The sequence below is a fragment of the Oncorhynchus kisutch genome, linkage group LG5, assembly GCF_002021735.2.
Source record: "Oncorhynchus kisutch isolate 150728-3 linkage group LG5, Okis_V2, whole genome shotgun sequence".
Classification (NCBI taxonomy): domain Eukaryota; kingdom Metazoa; phylum Chordata; class Actinopteri; order Salmoniformes; family Salmonidae; genus Oncorhynchus; species Oncorhynchus kisutch.
The window spans coordinates 22119780-22142127 of record NC_034178.2 but is presented as its reverse complement, the minus strand read 5'-3'; the positions used below and the strand labels follow the sequence as shown (position 1 = coordinate 22142127).

The following is a 22348-nucleotide window of genomic DNA, read 5'->3' as shown; positions in this document are numbered from 1 at the left end:
AAATATATTTTTATTTGTTTAACTTTTTTGGTTACTACATGATTCCATATGTGTTATTTCATAGTTGATGTCTGCAATGTAGAAAATAGCAAAAATAAAGAGAACCCTTTGAATGAGTAGGTGTGTTCAGACTTTTGATGGGTACTGTATGTATATGTAAAAAAAAAACTCTAGGTAGCCTACAGGTAGACCGCTGTTAAGATGGACTCATATAACAGAAAAAAAAATATGCAAAAAAATTGCTGTGGCTTTTGGTTTTAGCGGGCTTCAAACATGTAGCATTGAAAATGACCTTTCTACCACCTTCTCCAGATGCCCTGTAGTTGAGATCTTGTGTTGTGCACTGAGTCACTGTCTCTCTCCACAGTCTCTGTAGTGGACAGCTATGTGGAGGTGGCACAGTTTGCCGTCCCCATGTCCATGTGTGAGATGCCTGACAGTCTGCAGGACGCGCGGGAGCCCACCATCGCCCAGCTGCTGCAGGAAAAAGCCCTCTACTCCTTCTCCGAGTGGCCAAAGGTATGGTACATTTTGTGCTCCTTTCCGTTGCAGGATCGGGTGAACCATCTGGCAGTTTGATGGACGAATCTAGGTTTGGCGGATGCCTGGAGAACGCAACCTGCCCAAATGTATAGTGCCAACTGTAAAGTTTGGTGGATGAAGAATCATGGTCTGGGGCTGTTATTCATGGTTTGGGCTAGGCCCCTTCCTTCCAGTGAAGGGAAGTGTTAACGCTACAGCATGCAATGACATTCTAGACAATTCTGTGCATCTAGCTTTGTGGCAACAGTTTAGGGAAGGCCCTTTCCTGTTTCAGCATGACAATGCCCCCGTGCCCAAACCAAGGTCCATACATAAATGGTTTGTCGAGATCGGTGTGGAATAACTTGACTGACCTGTACAGAGCCCTGACCTCAACCCCATCGAACACCTTTGGGATGAATTGGAACGCCGACTGAGCCAGGCCTAATCGCCCAACATCAGTTCCCGACCTAACTAATGCTTCCATTCAGCCACAAGAGCCTTCCCAGAAAACCTTCCCAGAAGAATGGAGGATGTTCTAGCAGCAAAGTGGGGACCACCTCCATGTTAATGCCCAGGGTTTTGTAATGAGAAGTTCGATGAGCACGTGTCCACATACCTATGATAATGTAGTGTACATTTTCACGATATAGCCAATTTTGACTTTGCAGCTAGGCCATATACTGGGATCCAGGGGAATAATGCGTGGTACTTTTTTGTGCTCCTTTCCGTTGCAGGATCGGGTGATCATCAACCGCCTGGACAGCATCTGTCACGCCATCTTGAAGGGGAAGTGGCCCTCCTCCAGCCAGCAGTATGACTCCCCTAGCTCTCTGGCAAACACCTGTGTGCCTAACATTGTGCACCAGAGGGCTGGCTTCATTTCAGCCAGGGTACAGCCTTCCCAGAGCCTTAACTTCCACATCCCAGCCCCTCCTGTAACCCGCCTTCCCAAGGTGACTAGCCCATGTTCATCTTCTGTCCCTTCGTAACCATCGTTGTTGAAATCCTTCTTTTGTGACGTTTTTGTGGATATTCGCCAGTCTATTGTCGGTATTCATTAATATTTTTCCATTCTTCCATTTCCATCCTGTTCAGTACAAGTCAAGAGATGCCGGGGAATGCAGCCAGGGAGGCTGGAAGTTGACATCCTTGCCTCTCTTGCAGGAGAGGCTGGTGGCGCCGCCCTATTTGCCTGAACTAAAGCGGGGTAGGCGTGCATTTGAATACAAGGCAGAGGTGCTCAGTAAGCAGTGCCACACAGGGGAGAATATGCCTGTAACTGTGTCGAACAGAGGTGGGGCGCTGCTGCTCAACGGCTGGCAGGAGGCGGCCATGGACCTCTCCAAGGCCGGGGATCTGGGCATTGGGGGCGACGCGGCAGCCACTGTAGGCCACATGAGTCACCAGGTCCACCCCGTTGCCCGAAAACTGCCTGCCATGAGCGCCATGCAGGGTTCAGTGGGGAAGGACATGGCCGGGATCCTGCAGGCAGGTCTCATCCACCCCGTCACCGGCCAAATTGTCAATGGCAACCTGAGGTGTGACGATGCAATCATGCGCCGGAGGAGAGGCAGACGGAGAAACGTGGAGGCGGTTGACATCGGGTTTGTCAAGAGCAGAGGAATGCATGTGCAGGAAAAACAGGTTTGTCAAGTCAAAACTTATTTTGGTTTTGTGAACAAAAAAAGAGCCAGCTTAATGGTACTAGTTTTCTGCACCACCTGGTTTTGATGATAATTACTGTGGACCTGTCCCCCTACCAAGTTCAGGGGGAAGGACAATACAGTTGACTCTTGTGGTTTGGTGCTTGGAGGCAATTAATTTGCAATAAAGGTTGTACGATAGTGTATCACTAGTAGTGTTGTCACGATACCAGTTTTAGTATCCCGAAACTCAATACCATCACAATACTTGATACCAAAACGATACCATGGCAGAAAAGGCGTATTAGCCATAGTCACAGAATGGCATTTAATCCAGACAGATAACCTCAGCGATTGCTCTGTTCAATCGTTGGGCATCTTTTGAGTTTCAAAGTTTCACTTCTGACACCAATGTAATGAAACAGGCAGGGAATCCGGCAAGAACCCTCAACATTCTTGCCGTTAGCCCTGCGGAAATCGACTGTGCTACAAAAGCACAGCTTATAAGTCAGGGTTGCTACAGTATCTTTGGACGTGAGTGAGAGATCGTTGTGAGTTCATTACATTTTTGTTGACAAGTTTTGAAATCAGCATATTTTGTGTTTTTATATTTTTTATATCACATAGTATTAGGATTGTGAATGGTTGTCAGTTCAGCTGTGACTTGCATAGAAAGTTATTCTACAAAGCTGGAAGCTATCGATATCTTTAGTTTCAAAATGATTCAAGTGTGTTAACTTCTGTGCAGCTTAAGTGGAGAGCTAACATGGTGCTGCCTAGACACACTGCTCTAGCAATGAGTAAGTGGTGCAGGCATGAGGTACGGGACATCAGCTGCAATGATAGACAGACTTGGTCCTCTCAATCAGTACACGACGTGAGACACATTTGACAGAAGTACTGAAAGTAACAAGCAGTTTTTCATGTTCTAGTATCGCTCTAGTATCGAGTTTTGTTATACTGTGCAACACTAATCACAAGCACTTCATACTAGAGTTGAGTTGGGAATCAAATACATCTATTTGTTTCCCTGTGTTTTTTTCCTCTACAGGGCAGGGTAGAAGTCACCAGCCATTCTGCAGTGTCGTCCACCTCCTCCCCACCTGAGCGCCCCCCGGGAACCTCCACCCCCACCCTGTCAGAGGTGGTGGCCATCGACAGAGAGGCTGCCAACAATGGCTTGATGGAATGGCTGCGACAGAATCCCAACTGTAGCATGGAGGTGCCCACTTTCGCACCGGTGAGTTGATTCTCCATGCACATTCATCTTATCCATTCTTCAAATTCCCTTTACTTTAGTGAAATCCCAGTTGGATGATTCCTGGATTCAAAAGGGAATAAGCAGGAGGAAACTGGGATTTCTGAAAAACTTGTGAACTTTGAGAACATTTCTGTTACGAATGGTTCAACTCACCAACTGGTTTTATAGTTTGGTTTTATAGTACGTTTTAAAGTAAGTGAATATCATTTGGAGTAGTGTGCTTTTCTTGCCAAATCTGGGGTTTCAGTCTCCTGGCTCAGCGATTCTGCACAGCTTTGTGGAGCGGCCCAAGCAGAGGCGGCATCGCTGTAAAGACCCCACCAAGTTGGATGTCAACTCCCTAACAGGGGAGGAGAGGGTGCCAGTGGTCCACAGGAGCACTGGCCGCAGGGTAACTATTTTGACTCAAACGCACACACCGAACACTGATGCACAAGCACACATAACATCACTGACATTAACCATGTTTCCATCCCACCATTTTTATGAGAGTACTGTACCTGATGGAAACAGCAAATTGTGGGGAAACTTTTCTATTTTTGTAAACAAAATATGTTTGATTGGTGGATAATTTTGTGGGTCGGTGAAATAGATACAGTACCAGTCAAAAGTTTAGACACGCCTACTCATTCAAGGGTTTTTTCTTTATTTTTACTATTTTATACATTGTAGAATAATAGTGAAGACATCCAAACTATGAAATAACACATATGGAATCATGTAGTAACCAAAAAACTGTTAAGCAAATCAAAATATATTTGACATTCTTCAAAGTAGCCACCCTTTGCATTGATGACACCTTTACACACTTTTGGTATTTCTCTCAACCATCTTCACTTGGAATGCTTTTCCAACAGTCTTGAAGGAGTTCCCACATATGCTGAGCACTTGGCTGCTTTTCCTTCACTCTGCGGTCCACCTCATCCCAATCCATCTCAATTGGGTTGAGGTCGGGTGATTGTGCATGACAGGTCATCTGATGCAGCACTCCATCACTTTCCTCCTTGGTCAAATAGCCCTTATACAGCCTGGAGGTGTGTAGGGACATTGTCCTGTTGAAAAACAAATGATAGTCCCACTAAGCGTAAACTAGATGTATTGCTGCAGAATGCTGTGGTAGCCATGCTGGTTAACTGTGCCTTGAATTCTAAACTAATCACTGATGGTGTTACCAGCAAAGCACCCCCACAACATCACACCTCCTCCTCCATGCTTCACGGTGGGAACCACACATGCGGAGTTCACCTACTCTATGTCAGAAAGACACTGCGGTTGGAACCAAAAATCTCAAATTTGGACTCATCAGACCAAATGACATTTCCACCGATGTACATTGTTCGTGTTTCTTGGCCCAAGCAAGTCTCTTCTTATTATTGGTGTCTTTTAGTAGTGGTTTCTTTGCAGCAATTTGACCATGAATCCCAGCTGACAAATAAATCTTGTTCTTATCAATAATCTCACCTACTGTACGCTGTCTGTGAGTTGTTGGCTACACCATGCCCGAGTGGGTATTTGCTGTTTAACCCAATCATTTTTGTGACAAAAGCATCGACAGAGGTAAAAATGGGATGGAACTAACACTACAGATAGCAATACTGGGTGATTTGAAAAGCCATAGTCAATCAATAATTTTATAATTATTTTAGTAAAAATGTTTATTTTTATTTTACAATCTGTAGAAGCAATGAGAATAGGAAGGTTCAATTCTTTTGTGAAGCATCACAGCACAGTTGAAAAATATATGGCAAGTAGAAATCCGAAATGGATGATGTTGAGAGACAGATGGGAGGTGTTGAATGGAGCTGAAGGGTGGGACTAATAACAAGATGAACAATGTAAAGCATACGGGATCTGTAGAATATATATAGGTTCGTAACTTTTGTGAAAAAGCATAGTTACAAATAGAAATCAAACTGGATGGACATCAGAAATAGAGGAAGGACTAAGAACAAACAAGAGAGAACTATTGTAAAGTAGACTGTGTCTGTAGAATGTGTATAAGATGTATGGATTGAAGGTAGAAGCAGAAGTGTTTATTAGGGTTTGCGGGGAATAATAATAAAGGTATATTCTTTAAAATAGTATGTATGTCTATATAGGTATGTGTATATATATGCATGCGTGTATGGATATATATATTTACCCCAAAAATATGGGGGATTGGAAATGATGCAGACAATTACATTGGAAGCAACATTCTTTCTGCAATATTAAGCTGATCCACCCTCTTTAAGAAAAGAAGCAAAAAATGGGATGGAAACGCATGGAAGTTCAATTTTTTTATTGGGTAAATGAAAAGTTATTATATGACAAAGTGCTTTTTATTTGTACTTACAATTACAATATTCGCTTAATTATTTCGCCAAATGTTTAAAAACCTAGCATTTCTTTGCCCATGGTTAACAGGTGAATGAAGATGCTTCTCCCCACCCAACTGTGCCCCTTTCTCATTGATTGAATACACTTCTTTAAGACATAGCCTAACACATTTTGCATTACATGTAATGTTTGCCTGAATTATACACAAATGCATCATTTATATTTATGCTATGTGTGTGTGTGTGTGTGTGTGTGTACAAGAACTCATTGAGGGCTGTAATTCTTCTGTGCTGTAGCTTGGGGGTGCTATGGCTCCAGCAATCAAGGAGCTTTCACGATGGCTGGATGCAAATACTGAGTACTGCGTGGCACCTGACTGGGCAGATGTAGTGAAACACTCTGTGAGTAGCATGGCATTTTCAGTCTCTCATATCCACATAAATGCCCCATCAAATAGTTTCATTAGAATGTTTCCATTTTTAATTAGACGTTTACTCATCTTGAATAGTGCAGTTGTCAGAACCTACTGCCTCACAGATTACAGATGTCCTTCAAAACCATCCCTGCATTTTCCTTAAGCTAATGCCTTGTGTTTCCAGGGTTTTCTTCCTGAGGGCAAGTTCACCCGCATCCTCACTGAGCCCGTGTGCCGCGACCCGGGGCCCCGCCGCCGGGGCCGTCGTCCCCGTAGCGAGATGCCCAAGCCCCTCCTCTCCGAGTCTCCCATGGGCCCGCTCTGTATGAACGGCGGCCTGATCGGCAGCATGGACCTGGTCAGCCTCCAGAACCTCCGCAATGTCCAGGGCATCCCACTCACAGGCTTGATGGGATTCCCCCATGGCTTTGCTGTGTCCACCGGTGAAGATGCAAAGAATGGTCTGAGCATGCTGCCTATGATGCTCCACGGCGTACACGGCGCCCCCCACATGTTCAGTGTTCAGGGGCTGATGGGTTTGCCGCCCACCTGCTCCGCTTCCACCTCCTCCACGGCTGCAGTTACCACCACTGCGGCCTCCTCCTCAGCGGCCAGTAGCCCCTCTCGAGGCCCCGGCCAGGCATCTTCGAGCACAGGGGCCGAGGGCTCCGGCATTCAGTCTGGCACAGAGAGAAAGAGGGAGGAAAAGCAGCAAGGCGCGATGGGCAGCCACAGCATTGCGGCCATCACCACCACCACAGCGACCAGCAGTGGCAGCCACCAGGCCTTCAACCCTTTCCTCATTCCGGGAATGTCCCATGGTCTGCTGTACCCTCACATGTTCCTCCCGCACGGGGGCGTCATGGCGCTGCCAGGCATGCCGCCTGCAGACTCCTCCAGCAGCCCAAAGATGAAGAAGAAAAGAACAAGGGAGGAAGGGGTGGTGGTGGTGGTGGTGGAGGCAGGCAGCCACAGTGGGCCTCCGAAAAAACACAGTGATGGCCAGACTGGGGAGAGCACGGCTGACCAGGCTGGGCCGGAGGACAGGGAGCAGACGGAGGACAGCATTCAGGAGGAGGGCACGGGACACGACTCCCATGATCCTCCAGAGGTAAACTCCAAGAAGAGCGTTGAAGAGGAGAGAGGAACGATGGAGATTAGCTTGATGGAGGAGGAAAAACTGCCTGAGGAGGAGAGCGTGTCAAGGGGGGCAGAGTAGACTTCACAATATACTTCTTCTCCCACCTCTTTCTTACTGTGCAACAGTTTTAAGTTTGTGGTGTGTAAGTACCTTAATTTTTATGTAAATACTTTTATTATCCACTTATTTTTTATGGATCTGCCCTGTAGCAAATTTGTGATTATATTATACTATATATGCCCACACATGCTCCATTCAAGAACTTCATGAAAGAGATGCAAACACACACTTGCGAAGGGAGGAATTACTCAATGTTGTTACATGGTTATAACAATTCAAGCATCCTTGACGGTCTGCTACATCATTTAGAAGCCTGGTATGTCCTGGTTGCAAAAAGGTAAAGCCGGGAGCCTGTTTGACTGAAGAGGATAAAGATTGTGGGTTGTGTTCATTAGGGCATGCAATGGAGAACATTGTCAAACGGTTTCAATGGAAAATGAAAATGTAGTCCCACCCTTTTTCAGTCTGTTTTTTTATCCATTTGGTGCCTAATGATCACAACCAAGAACAATGTAGCCGTTTAGTGATTACTGTCCCCTCAGTTTCCTTGATGGTGTTAAGGAATGTGAATATCCCATTAAAGTTGTTTAATGTCCCGAAAGCCTAAAACGAATAGCAATTTTATTTGAAGGTCCTTTAAAATGTTTTCAATATAATACTTGTTATATCAATGCATGCAAGGTAGCATAACTGCTGCTAAGAAGTTCTGAATTGGACAGCTTTTGTCCATCCCTATTTTGTTTGTTTTGTTACTGCTATGTTAAACATTTTTAAAGGGAAAATAGACAAACAACACTGCGTTTTACAGATTTAGAGAAAACAATGATGCTAGTATAACCAATCGAGAGAACATTTATTCAGTACGACAGCCACTCAAAAAAAAAAAAAGGCAAAGACTAATCCTGAGTTTCGATAATGCTTTAAAATATATAATCTCACTTTGGGATGTGATCATCTGTGTCAGTGTGGGAGCAGTGAAGAGGTACCATAGACAGTCTGTCACAGAGGGCTCTGTTGAGAGCGCCAGTGCCTCACTGGTGAGGGACAAGCACACAGAGAGTACTTCATTAAGAGAAAGGGGTGGTGGGGGATGTGCAAAATATAAATATAATATGTCCATTCCCATCCGCCTTTCCAGTGTTAGGGAAAAGTTAGTTGTTTGATCACAGATACTGTATGTAAAGCAGTGGCAGAGTGCCTCGTTGTTTTAAAGGCTTCGTGCTCTCCTTTTCTTCAATAAGCATTTAAACCTCCTGTAGACTAGGTCATACTCAGAATGTTAAAAAATGTCAATCTATTTAGCTGTATGTTGCTGTTCCTTTTGTTTACATGCACACCACATTTTTTGTTTTCTCCATTATGTCCCTTGACATTGGGGGGAAATGGCAAAATCAGTACCAGTGTTTATTGTATTTAACATAATGTACTACACTAAATGGATGCAAACGCTGATTTTATTCTCCATTTTACAACAGGGTTTGTTTTTTGGGGTATATGTTTTAGACTTGGCTTCTAAGTGTTACAACTTGACCTATCTTTTTGTTTGTGAAAAAAAAAATCATATTAGAAAAGTGTCCTTTTGGTGAATGTTTACCTGTATTCTGTCTATTAAGCTTTTATTTGTGTATGTGTACATGCATGCGCACACTTGCACAACCTGTCCCATGGGTGACGTTTTGTTCTAGAGCTGTATTTCTATCTCTTGCTCTAGCTTCATCTTTCTTTGTTGGAAGACATGTTATTGTTGCCTTGTCACAACTTGTGACTATAAAATTCATTTGTTTTGCCAAACTTTCACCAAATATGACATTTTTCTTTAAACTTAGTTGATTATATTAAAAGTAAAATGCCTTATTTAGCTAGTGTTTTATATATATATATATATATATATAGATATATATATAGATATATATATAGATATCTATAGATAGATATATAGATGTTTTGTTACATCTCCATATTGGAAGTTATATATCAAAATAATTTTGTTTAGTTTGTTTTAAATGCCCCTTCAGTTGTATGCGTACATACTTTGGTAATGTGCAAAACCAGCATTTGGACATTTGCTGGTATCAGTCACTGCAGTGATTGAAAGATTTTCTTCAAAGTTATCTTTATGGTCCAATTCACTTACTCCATGAAGTGACTCAAACAATCTTCCAAAGCACAATGGAGAACAATGAATTATTACTGTTTTCTCATCAGTGCCTCTGAGATTTGGTTTGATATTTTTCCACTTATTTACATAATTTATTACATCTAGGCTGAAGTACTAGTGCAGAAACATCCCTGAACCTATTCCAATCATGTCTAATGTAATCAATGTGAAGGGTGCCATGCAATTCCTGATTGGTCATGTCTGAGGGTCCCCTTGTTTCACTCAAACAACAAGCTTTTCACATGCTTATATTCACTTAACAGGCGTTCAGTTTTCGTACACACATCAATGGTGCACGGTATGTATACAACTGAAGTGGATGTGATGTTAAAAAAATGCTCATCCAATTGTAGACCTATTCTGCATGTTGGATCCAATATTCCACTACCATTGGCTGAGTAATATAAAGTAGATTATTAGATCTCAAGACACCAGCCCATACCAATTTTCTATTACTTTGCTTGTATGTGAAAACTTGAAAAACAACTAATTGGTGCAGTATGTGACTACAGTTGAAGGTCAATTCATATTTATTCAGTCTTCATTTCATGAAATCATTTTACTGTGTTTTCTTTTAATTTAGTCTTTGGTAATTTATGGAACGGTCAGATTGATTTCAAGTCATGTATCTCATATGTATTTATTGTACAAGTCTTGTCTAAGCATTTTCATGTTTATGCCTGGTGTGTAACGTTAAAGGGTTCAGAGGGACGACAATCACACTTCTAAGGCTTGCTGGCCCTTTTCACATTTTAGAATGTTTGTTGTATCTTTTTTGCCATCACTTGTGGCAAGAATAGTTTAAAATACATAAATGTTATAACTTTTCCTGAAAAGGTATAACGCACTTAACATGTGCCATAGATTGTGGGTCATTGGGATGGGGTCAATTGTATCTTTGAACTTTGGACTGAATTGTACTATAACCTATTTCTGCAGTCAGGTCAGACACTAGGCGCCAGGCCCTATTCATCAATTCTGTTATGTATTTGCATGTCAGAGGAAAGATGCAGGCTCTGGCTTTCCAATGCCATGCTATGTGTGTTGTGATTGCATGCCTGGACATGCTGGTTATATAGGCCCTGAAAATTGCCACAATCCAAGTTGTAGAGATGGCAGACCACTCTGTGTGTGTCTGCATGCATGCTTCAAGTTTCTGTTCAACAGCTGCTTGCATAAGGACCATTGACAGATTAGGACCTTCGTTTTCAGCTCATACAGTCAAAGCCAGTGTTCACTAAATGGGTTTACTGTAAAGCTACATTGAACAAAGTGCACCGTGGGTGGAAACATGCTTCAAAAGAAAAGTACTGGCTGATGTAAGCTACATTAACAGAGTTGCGGATAAAAAATAATTGTTAAACTAGCTCCAATATTCCCTTGTGGACCAATCACATAACTCAGAACATGGTATGTGATCTTTTATTGTACAATAAAAGATTACTTTCAACTTTCATCAAGTGAAGGGGTATTCATTTCTCAACATACTGCTAGCAGCAGCTAGTTTAAGCGCGAAGCTCGGGAGTAGGCATTGCCCATATGATCAACCATCTGCTAGCTACTAGTTAAACCAGAGAGGAAAAGGCGATGCAAGATGTTTTCCTCAGTCCAAAATCTGTCCACGAAAATAAGCTGAGGTGAGGAATTTTTCTATGGAGGTCGGTGTTGAATTTGGTCATAAAACATTTTAATGGCTTATTTTATCAAATGGAAGTTTCATAATGGTTAGGTTACGAATGCACTGCATTTAATTGAAAACAATCACAGTAAACTACTTAATTTACCCTTTGCTAATCTCCGTTCCTGAACAGTGATTGTCCAATCAAAGCTTAGCAACCGTAACCCAACACTCGGACACTTCACAAAAAATTCTCACGGACAACAGGCAGAGCTACTTTTCCTTTGTCTGCTACAAGTGAACAGGAAAGACAAAAAAATATAATATTGGCTTTATCTCAATCGTTATGTGGTTAACCTTAAAAATCTAAATGATAGTTATTCAAATCTGAAAGATGAATTTCAACCAGACATTCCCTTAGATCACGGGAAAAGGAGTCACTTGACCGTTGCACTGGAATCATTCCCTCGGTGAATGGCTAGGCCCACTACGCTATGAAACCACATTATAGCAGAGATCGATATTACCAGCTGTAATTGATATGGTGAAAACAGTGTGTGGGGAGGCAGAGGCACAGAAACTCACATCATCAATAACTTCTGTCAGATAACTGTTAAACTAATTTATGCTATTGCTAGCAATCAAAAGGAAACTGACTGAAGAACTTAAACTTCCCAGCTTATGCTCTCCACATGGACCTTAGCTGTGAGGGCCGAGATGCCCGTGCATTGACCCTTTGTTTGCTACACAGTGCGTTCGGAAAGTATTCAGACCCCTTCCCTTTATACATATGTTGATACATTACAGCCTTATTCTCAATTTGATTTAATAAAAAACACAACACTCCATAATGACAAGACGAAAACTGAAAAGAAAAACACCTTATTTACATACAGTTCAGTCAAAAGTTTGGACACATTACAGTTGAAGTCAGAAGTTAACATACACTTAGGTTGGAGTCATTAAAACTCGTTTTTCAACCACTCCACACATTTCTAGTTAACAAACTATAGTTTTGGTAAGTCGGTTAGGACATCTACTTTGTGCATGACACAAGTAATATTTCCAACAATTGTTTAGACAGATTATTTCACTTATCATTCACTGTATAACAATTCCAGTGGGTCAGAAGTTTACATACACTAAATTAACTGCCTTTAAACAGCTTGGAAAATTCCAGAAAATGATGTCATGGCTTTAGAAGTTTCTGATAGGCTAATTGACATCATTTGAGTCAATTGGAGGTGTACCTGTGGATGTATTTCAAGGCCTACCTTCAAACTCAGTTCCTCTTTGCTTGACATCATGGGAAATCAAAATAAATCAGCCAAGACATCTGGTTCATCCTTGGGAGGAATTTCCAAACGCCTGAAGGGTCATCTGTACAAACAATAGTACGTAAGTATAAACACCATGGGACCCCGCAGCCGTCATATCGCTCAGGAAGGAGACGCGTTCTGTGTCCTAGAGATGAACATACTTTGGTGCGAAAAGTGCAAATCTATCCCAGAACAGCATCAAAGGACCTTGTGAAGATGCTGGAGGAAACGGTACAAAAATATCTATATCCACAGTAAAACGAGTCCTATATCGAAATATCCTGAAAGGCCGCTCAACAAGGAAGAAGCCACTGGTCCAAAACCGCCATAAAAAGCCAGACTATGGTTTGCAACTGCACATGGGGACAAATATTGTACTTTTTGGAGAAATGTCCTCTGGTCTGATGAAACAAAAATAGAACTGTTTGGCCATAATGACCATCGTTATGTTTGGAGGATAAAGGGGGATGCTTGCAAGCCGAAGAACACCATCCCAACCGTGAAGCTGGGGGGTGCTTTGCTGCAGGAGGGACTGGTGCACTTCACAAAATAGATGGCATCATGAGGCTGGAAAATTATGTGGATATATTGAAGTGACATCTCAAGACATCAATCAGGAAGTGAAAGCTTGGTCGCAAATGGGTCTTCCAAATGGACAATGACCCCAAGCATATGTCATGATGTTGGCCTGTGGGCAACACCCCCCCCCCCCCCCCCCCCCATAAATACCTTTCTCCCTTTCCTCTCTTGACTCTACTGAAGGCCTCTTGAAAAGCCTTTGTTAAACATAGCGAGCCGGGGAACATCAAAAGGTGGGGGGAAAGGAACCATATTTCGGTAATCCAACCAGTTGAAAATATGCGTTGGTACTTAATGAATATGATGTCAGTTCGGTTGTCATCTGAGACATTCTTATTAATGATAGGATGACAAACTGTATCCTGGAAAGTCTACACATTATAGTTATCAGATTCACATGGAATTGTTGTGCAATTTAAATGTTCAAATATGAAACTATTTGTGAAAAGATGAAATTTAATTTTAGCTTCCAAATGAAATAATTGGGTTTTCATAAGGTTAAAGCTCTGCTCAATCAGTGGCCCGCCCCTGTGAAGAGACATTGGTTATAAACTATGAAACACACCCTTCTTTCCCTCCACTATATAAGCCCTTTACGAAAATATAACTTTTTGTTCCGGGTACATTAGAGCGACGGTCCGATGTCAGAAGGATTCAGATAATAACCTGTTCTGAGGACGACGGCCCCACGTTAAAAGTACTAACATGTCAACTACAGAGGTAAGCCAACCCCAGCGTGAACTTTGGTTGCGAATGGTATGAACTTTGAACTCTTATTCACTACATAAGTGATACCTCCTAGCCGTTGAGTTAGCAGCGGCTGCTGTAAACGTGGGCTAGGAAAGGATGGACGACGGGTCCAGTCTAACACACAACGACGATACTGCAACGTATTCAGTTTACTACCAGAGACATTCTTCCGAGGACAGGAAGATCTCTGTTGGGCAGCACGGCCAGCATCTACGACCAACCTACCGAAGCGTAAATATTTATTGCATTTTCCTTTTCCAAATGGGCTGTAATTTAGAATGCATAAGATATTATGCATATTTACGATAGCATAGTTCTCCCTTTGTTCCTCAGTCTTCCCGCTCTTTCACTCAAACTCAACCACCTTTCCTTTGTGTAACCAGCCGCCATGTTGGCTCCGTCCACCAGGAACGTTTTCTGTATGACATAATTTGCATTCTGTGTATATGTCATTCTGTGTGATTATTTAGGTATTTAGTAAATAAATAATTAAACCAAAGTTTGTATTGCTGATTCAACTTGTTAGCCAAGGTTCATGAAGATTAATTAATTAATTATAGAGAAATGACATGCTATTCTATAAAATCATATCACTTAATCCGGCATAGCCAAAGACACAACACATATTTCCAAAGTTGTGGCAAAATGGCCTAAGGACACAAAGTCAAGGTATTGGAGTGGCCATCGCAAAGCCCTGACCTCAATCCTATAGAAAATTTGTGAGCAGAACTGAAAAAGCGTGTGCGAGCAAGGAGGCCTACAAACCTGGCTCAGTTACACCAGCTCTGTCAGGAGGAAAGGGCCAAAATTCACCCAACTTATTGTGGGAAGCTTGTGGAAGGCTTCCCAACATGTTTGGCCCAAGTTAAACAATTTAAAGGCAATGCTACAAAATACTAATTGAGTGTATGTCAACTTTTGACCCACTGGGAATATGATGAAAGAAATAGTGTTAAAGAAACAAAAATATAGTTTAGTTTTTTCAAAGTAGCCACCCTTTGCCTTGATGACAGCTTTACACACTTGGAATTCTCTCTACCAGCTTCATAAGGTAGTCACCTGGAATGCATTTCAATTAAGTGTGCCTTGTTAGTTTGGCATTTCCTTCCTTCCTTAATGCATTTGAGCCAATCAGTTGTGGTGTGACAAGGTAGGGGTGGTATATTTTATTTAACGAGGGAAGTCAGTTAATAACCTCTTAGAGCTACCTCTCTACTTTTTTCAATTTCTGCCTGAAGACATACCCAAATCTAACTGCCTGGAGCTCAGGCACAGAACCAAGGATATGCATATTCTTGGTACCATTTGAAAGAAAACACTCTGAAGTTTGTGTAAATGTGACTTGAATGTAGGAGAATATAACACTAGATCTGGTTTAGATAATACAATGAAAAAAAACATGTTTTTTATTTATTGTTGTATCATCTTTAAAATGAACAAGATAAAACAAACATTCAGATAGGGTGATGGGGAAATTTCTGTGAAAAACACAAGGGCAACAGTACTTGTGCAAAGTTTCAGAATGATAACTTTCAAAATGAGTGTGTTACATGACATTTATCATGAAGTCACCCAGGTGTCCCACACAAGTAGACCAAATGTACCCAAGTGGCCAAATTGGTGAAGTTATACATTTTGAATGGAATAACTATATACAAAATACCAAAATGGTATTCTAACACACCCCCCCCCCCCCAAAAAAGAAAAATGGAGAAAAAAAACATGAAAAAAATATATACAAAATAACACTTTCAATATTTGGAAGACCCTCAGTCCTCTACACAATATTATGCTGCTGATGCCAGGTGCCATAGCACATCCATGCCTGCAGAAATACATTTGGACAGATGAACACCACTTGTGGCAGGAGCTGGATGAACCAGCTTCAGTGGGGGATGGACACATTGGCATTGGGGGTTCCCATTCGGAGTCAGTGTCACTGAAAGAAAATGTTCAGTTAGAATAGTTTCACATATGAGCCCTGTATCAACAGGTATAATAAACAGATATATATAGAGTACAGGGAAAATAAGGTTGAATATATTATTATAGACCTGCTAGATCTACTGTCTCATTTATATTATGACAATTTATCTAGATATACTGTCTCTATTATATTATGACAGACCAGCTAGATCTACTGTCTTTATTATATTACAACAGACAAGCTGTATCTACTGTCTCCATTTCACTTTGACCATTGTTGTGGGCCTGCCCTCCCCTCAACAGCCTCAAATAGGCTATTTCATTTCACAAATAATATTTTATATTATTAATTTCAAACAATGGCATTAGCATGAGAAGAAACTTATCAGTCCAAAACAATGTCCTCTCCATTCAAAAAATATTCCTCCATTTGGGAATCGCTAAATGAATCGTCCCAATTCTTCTAAAATTGTGTGTACATCTGTATATCTAGACTTAGATTTAGCTTTTCCTGACTTAGTCGCCATACTGATTGATATATAAACAGCTGAATATGCGCTTTACCAAAATGATTTATTTTATTGCAGTTTGTGATTTTGTTACGCCTGTGCTGGTTGAAATAGTTGTTTTTTATGGGGCTCTATCCTCAGATAATCACATCGTATTATTTCGCAGTAAATCCTTTTTTAAATCTGTTATGTATTTATGTAGCGATCACCGTAAGTTGTCGAATATCATCCCGCTACCGGGTTCCGTGCGCAGAGAGGTTAAGAACAATTTCTTATTTACAATGACAGCCTAGGAACAGTGGGTTAACTGCCTTGTGCAGGGGTGGAACGATAGATATTTACCTTGTCAGCTCGGGGATTCGATCTACCTTTCAGTTCCTGGCCCAACGGTATACAGAAGATAGCCCTATTTGGTAAAAGACATGAAGGTCAGTCAATGTGGAAAATGTCAAGAACTTTGAAAGTTACTTTAAGTGCAGTCGCAAAAAGCATCAAGCACTATGATGAAACTGGCTCTCATGAGGATCACCACAAGAAGACCCAGAGTTACCACTGCTAAAGAGGCTAAGTTCATTAGAGTGAACAGTCTCAGAAATTGCAGCCCAAATAAATGCTTCAGAGTTCAAGTAATAGACCCATCTCAACATCATCTGTTCAGAGGAGACTGCGTGAATCAGGCCTTCATGCTGCAAAGAAACCGCTACTAAAGGACACCAATAAGAAGATTAGACATTAGACCGGTGGAAGTCCGTCCTATAGTCAAAATTTGAGATTTTTGCTTCCAACCGCCATGTCCTTTTCAGACGCAGAGTAGGTAAGCGGATGATCTCCGCATGTGTGGTTCCCACCATGAAGCAGGAAGAGGAGATGTGATGGCGTGGGGTTGCTTGCTGGTGACACTGTCAGTGATTTATTTAGAATTCAAGGCACACTTGCATTCTGCAGCGGTACGCCATCCCATCTGGTTTGTGATTAGTGGGACTATCATTTATCTTTCAACAGGACAATGACGCAACTCACCTCCAGGCGGTGTAAGGGCTATTTGACCAAGGAGGAGGGTGATGGAGTGCTGCATCAGATGACCTGGCCTCAACACCCGACCTCAACCCAACTGAGATGGTTTGGGATGAGTTGGACTGCGAGTGAAGGAAAAGCAGCCAACAAGTGCTCGGCATATGTGGGAACTCCTTCAAGGCTGTTGGAAAAGCATTCCAGGTGAAGCTGGTTGAGGTAATGCCAAGAGTATGCAAAGCTGTCAAAGGCAAAGGGTGGCTACTTTGAAGAATCTAAAAAATATATTTTGATTTGTTTCACACTTGTTTTTGGTTACTGTGTGATTCAATATGTTATTTCATTATTATTCTACAATGTAGAAAATAGTCAAATATTTACCCTTGAATGAGCAGGTGTTTCCAAACTTTTTACTGGTACAGTACATCACCAGTATATGTATTTATTATGGATCCAAAGCAGCAGCTACTCTTCCTGGGGTCCAGCAAAATTAAGGCAGTTTATACATTTTTTTAAACGTTACACTACATTCACAGATTTCACAACACACTGTGTGCCCTCAGGCACCTACTCCACCACTACCACATATCTACAGTACTAAATGTAGTCATGGCTCTATGTAGTACTGTGTGCCTCTCATAGTCTGTTCTGGACTTGGGGACTGTGAAGAGACCTCTTGTGGCATGTCTTGTGGGGTCCGAGCTGTGTGCCAGTAGTTTAGACAGACAGCTGGGTGCATTCAACATTTCAATACCTCTCGTAAAAAAAGAAGTAGTGATGAAGTCGATCTCTCTTCCACTTTCAGCCAGGAGAGATTGACATGCATATTATTAATATTAGCTCTCTGTGTACATCCAAGGGCCAGCCGTGCTGCCCTGTTGTGAGCCAATTGCCATTTTCAAATGTTATTTTTTGTGACACCTGACCACACAACTGAACAGTAGTCAAGGTGCGACAAAACTAGGGCCTGTAGGACCTGCCTCGTTGATAGTGTTGTTAAGAAGGCAGAGTATCACTTTATTATAGACAGACCCCATCTTAGCTACTACTGCATCAATATGTTTTGACCATGAAAGTTTACAATCTAGGGTTACTTCAAGCAGTTTAATAATCTCAACTTGCTCAATTTCCACATTATTTATTACAATATTTAGTTGAGGTTTAGGGTTTAGGGTTTAGTTAGTGTTTTGTTCCAAATACAATTATTTTAGTTTTATAAATATTTAGGGCTAACTTATTCCTTGCCACCCACTCTGAAACTAACTGCAGCTCTTTGTTGAGTGTCACTGTAGTAGCTGATGTGTATAGTGTTGAGCCATGCGCATACATAGAAACTCTGGCTTTACTCAAAGTCAGTGGCATGTCGTTAGTAAAAAAAAAAAAAAAAAGCAACTGGCCTAAACAGCTACCCTGGGAAATTATATTTGAGAGGCTTCCATTAAAGAACACCCTCTGTGTTCTGTTAGACAAGTAACTCTTCATCCACATTATAGCAGGGGTGTTAAGCCATAACGCAAGTTTTTCCAGCAGCAGACTATGATCGATATTGTCAAAAGCTGCACTGAAATCTAACAAGCCCCCACAATTATTTTATCATCAATTTCTCTCAGCCAATCATCAGTCATTTGTGTAAGTGCTGTGCTTGTTGAGTGTCTTTCACTATAAGCATGCTGAAATCTCAAAAAATGTTTTACTGTGAGTAAGCATTGTATCTGGTCAAACAATATTTTTTCCAGAAGTTTACTAAGGGTTGGTAAACAGGCCTATTGGTCAGCTATGTGGCAGTGTCTACAGTCAATCACGGACTACAAAAAGAAAACCAGCCCCGTCGCAGCCCCCGATGTCTTGCTCCCAGACAAACTAAAACAACTTATTTGCTCGCTTTGAGGACAATACAGTGCCACCGACACAGCCCGCTACCAAAACGTGTGGACTCTCCTTCACCGCAGCCAATGTGAGTAAAACATTTAAACATGTTAACCCTCGCAAGGCTGCCGGCCCAGACGGCATTCCTAGCCGCATCCTCAGAGCATGTGCAGATATATATCCATACACACATGCATACATATACACATACAGTGGGGCAAAAAAGTATTTAGTCAGCCACCAATTGTGCAAGTTCTCCCACTTAATAAGATGAGAGAGGCCTGTAATTGTCATCATAGGTACACTTCAACTATGACAGACAAAATGAGGGGAAAAAAATCCAGAAAATCACATTGTAGTATTTTTTATGAATTTATTTGCAAATTATGGTGGAAAATAAGTATTTGTTCAATAACAAAAGTTTAGCTCAATACTTTGTATATACATACACATACACATACCTATATAGACATACATACTTTTTTAAAGAATATACCTTTATTATTATTCCCCGCAAACCCTACCACCGATCCCCCAATTGGAGTAAACTAATCAACACTTTGGCTTTTACCTTCAATTTATACATCTTATACACATTTTACATTCTCAGTCTATTTTACAATAGTTATTTTTTGTTTGTTTTTAGTCCTTCCTCTATTTCCGATGTCCATCCAGTTTGATTTCTATTTGTAACTGTGCTATTTAACAAAAGTTCTGAACATATATACATTTTACAGACCCCGTTCTACATGTTTTATCTTGCTATTAGTCCCACCCTTCAGCTCCATTCAACCTCTCCCATCTATCTCTCAACATCATCCATTTTGGATTTCTATTTGCCATATATTTTTCAACTGTGCTGTGATGTTTCACAAAAATGACTTGAACCTTTCTATTCTCATAGCTTCTACAGATTGTAAATTTAAAATATTGCTGAAATAATAATTATATTATTGATTGATTGAATATAGCTTTTCAAATCACCCAGTATTGCTGTCTGCAGCGTTTAGTTCTCCGCAAATGTTGCAATTCTTCAGCAATTCCTGGACCATTGACCAAAAACGAGCTACATATGGACAATACCAAAATAAATGATCTAATCACTCTGCCTCCTCACAGCAGAATCTGCAGAGCTGGGAAGATTGTAATCCCCCATATATGTAACATTCTATTAGTTATAGGTACATCGAAAATCTCTTCCCAACTATTTTGCCATTTCTATGGCACAGCTGTCAGTTTTTGGTCCTTAAATGAAATTGGTATGTGTTTTTATTTATCACACTTTTCTTTAACCATTTATGTTCTTTAATACAGGGCCGACATACAAGTTCCTTACTTTTTTCCCCTTCTACTTGCCTCTTCCATTTTTGTGGTAATGCTGCAATTAATTGGTTGACATTTTGGGTAGAGCAGACATTTCCATATGTCTGTGTTAGCTGCATGTGTGACATAACTCCACCAGTCCTATTTATGATATCATTCACAAAAATTATACTTTTTTAAAAAACATTTTTTTTTTATCAATATGGGTGCGTGCTTATTAGTAACTGGAATAAGTAGTTTCATAAATGCGTTAAGTGCAGCATCTGGTTGCTCTTCATTACACACCACAGACCAGCAAATATGATTTACATCAACATATGAATCACTACTAAACGTCTGCTATGACCTCTTATACACTATATTAGGCCCAGTCTTTGGAACTTTGGTTTTCCTAGATATGGCTACTATATTGTGATCACTACATTCTATGGGTCTGGATACTGCTTTTAAGAAAATATCTGCAGCATTAGTAAAAATGTGATCAATACATGTTGATGATTTCATTCCTGTGCTGTTTGTAAATACCCTGGTAGTGTGACTGACAACCTGATCCAGGTTGCAGGCACTGGCTACAGTTTGAAGTTCTCTCCTTAGTGGGCAGCTTGATGATAGCCAGTCTATTTAAAGCACCCATAAAAAATACTTCTCTGTTGATATCGCATACACTGTCAAGCATTTCACACATATTATCCAGATACTGACTGTTAGCACTTGGTGGTCTATAGTGGCTTTAGGTAAGGCAGATGAACCTGTAGCCATATTACTTCAACAGTATTTAACATTAGATTGTCTCTGAGCTTTACAGGAATGTAGTTCTGAATATAGACCGCAACACCGCCTCCGTTGGCATTTCTGTCTTTTTGGTAGATGTTATAACCATGTATTGCTACCTTTGTATCATCAAAGGTATTATCTAAGTGAGTTTTAGAGATAGTCAATATGAATGTCATCTGTTACAAGCAAGTTATTGACATCATGGACCTTGTTTCTTAGGCTGTATATTTTAATATGGGCTATTTTTAGCACTTTTCTGTGTTGCTTGATTGTTTTTGTTTTACTGGGAAGCTTATCAGAGGTAGACTTACTCATGTTATTTACATTGGAGCTGATAATGCAGTGTTAGCTGCATAAAGTAGTCTTCCTACTATTGCACACTGCCTTAGTGCTAACAGTGTAACTCTGGTTTATAGGCTCATGATTACTGCTTACAATAGCTGTAGGATGAACAGATGTATTCGGTGCAATTAGGGATACATAAATTCAATTACTTAGTGTTTGCCAATGCCCCAAAGATCATGTATATTCGATGCAGCATTATGACGATTTATTGTCACAATGGTAGGGATTAACTGAGCTGGTCTTGGATCATTTACCAAGATACTCTTGTGGTGAAAATTGTTAACTTTCTGGCATTTATTGCTATGGTGATAAACTGCACTGCCGGAGTGGATAAGATCTCAATCATTTTGATATCATCATATCTGCAGCTGAACGCTTGTTGGGATTGAAGGATGTCACAGGAGAGGAACTTCACGGAGTACTGGCGGAAGCAGTTTCATCCCCAGGTCTGTATAGGGCTCTAAGTGAATTTTGAATGACTGAGGATTACTTTTTTGTTTTGTATTTAGTTTCTCAGATGTTTGAGGAGGTTCAAAGTTTTAGTTTTTTCCATTTCAGTTTTGGACTTCACCCTTTGTAGATTTTCACCGAAGAAGATAAAGGCTTTCCTTTGCGGAGGCAATTAAAATAGTTGAGGGAGCTAGTGACATTAGTGTTGAAGATATGGTATTGGATGCACCACAGCCCATAGTGAATATTTTTCAATCTAAAGAAAGTGGATTTTGTGGCGTTCATTGCATCATTGATAAACTGTATTGCTCATGTCGAAGAAATTGGTCATCATAGAGACAGAGAGGAAGAGGCAA

At 40.9% G+C, this 22348-nt stretch overlaps 1 protein-coding gene across 21 annotated transcripts in view; it reads left to right on the top strand.

The window, feature by feature from the left end:
• The window catches only part of LOC109890761 (chromodomain-helicase-DNA-binding protein 6), a 94962-nt gene extending 83984 nt beyond the window's left edge, over positions 1 to 10978 (top strand). For 17 of the 21 annotated variants that reach the window (XM_031824679.1, XM_031824672.1, XM_031824668.1 and 14 more), the window contains 7 exons: positions 368 to 519; positions 1260 to 1478; positions 1621 to 2169; positions 3220 to 3408; positions 3677 to 3820; positions 6045 to 6149; positions 6348 to 9076. In XM_031824679.1, the coding sequence (XP_031680539.1) occupies positions 368 to 519; positions 1260 to 1478; positions 1621 to 2169; positions 3220 to 3408; positions 3677 to 3820; positions 6045 to 6149; positions 6348 to 7382 (2393 nt within the window). In that variant the 3' untranslated portion in view covers positions 7383 to 9076. Of the gene's footprint in view, positions 1 to 367; positions 520 to 1259; positions 1479 to 1620; positions 2170 to 3219; positions 3409 to 3645; positions 3821 to 6009; positions 6150 to 6347 lie in introns of those variants that run through there. The other 4 variants (XR_004209973.1, XM_031824664.1, XM_031824683.1 and 1 more) reach the window with 4 other exon arrangements.
• Positions 10979 to 22348: the final 11370 nt, after the last annotated feature.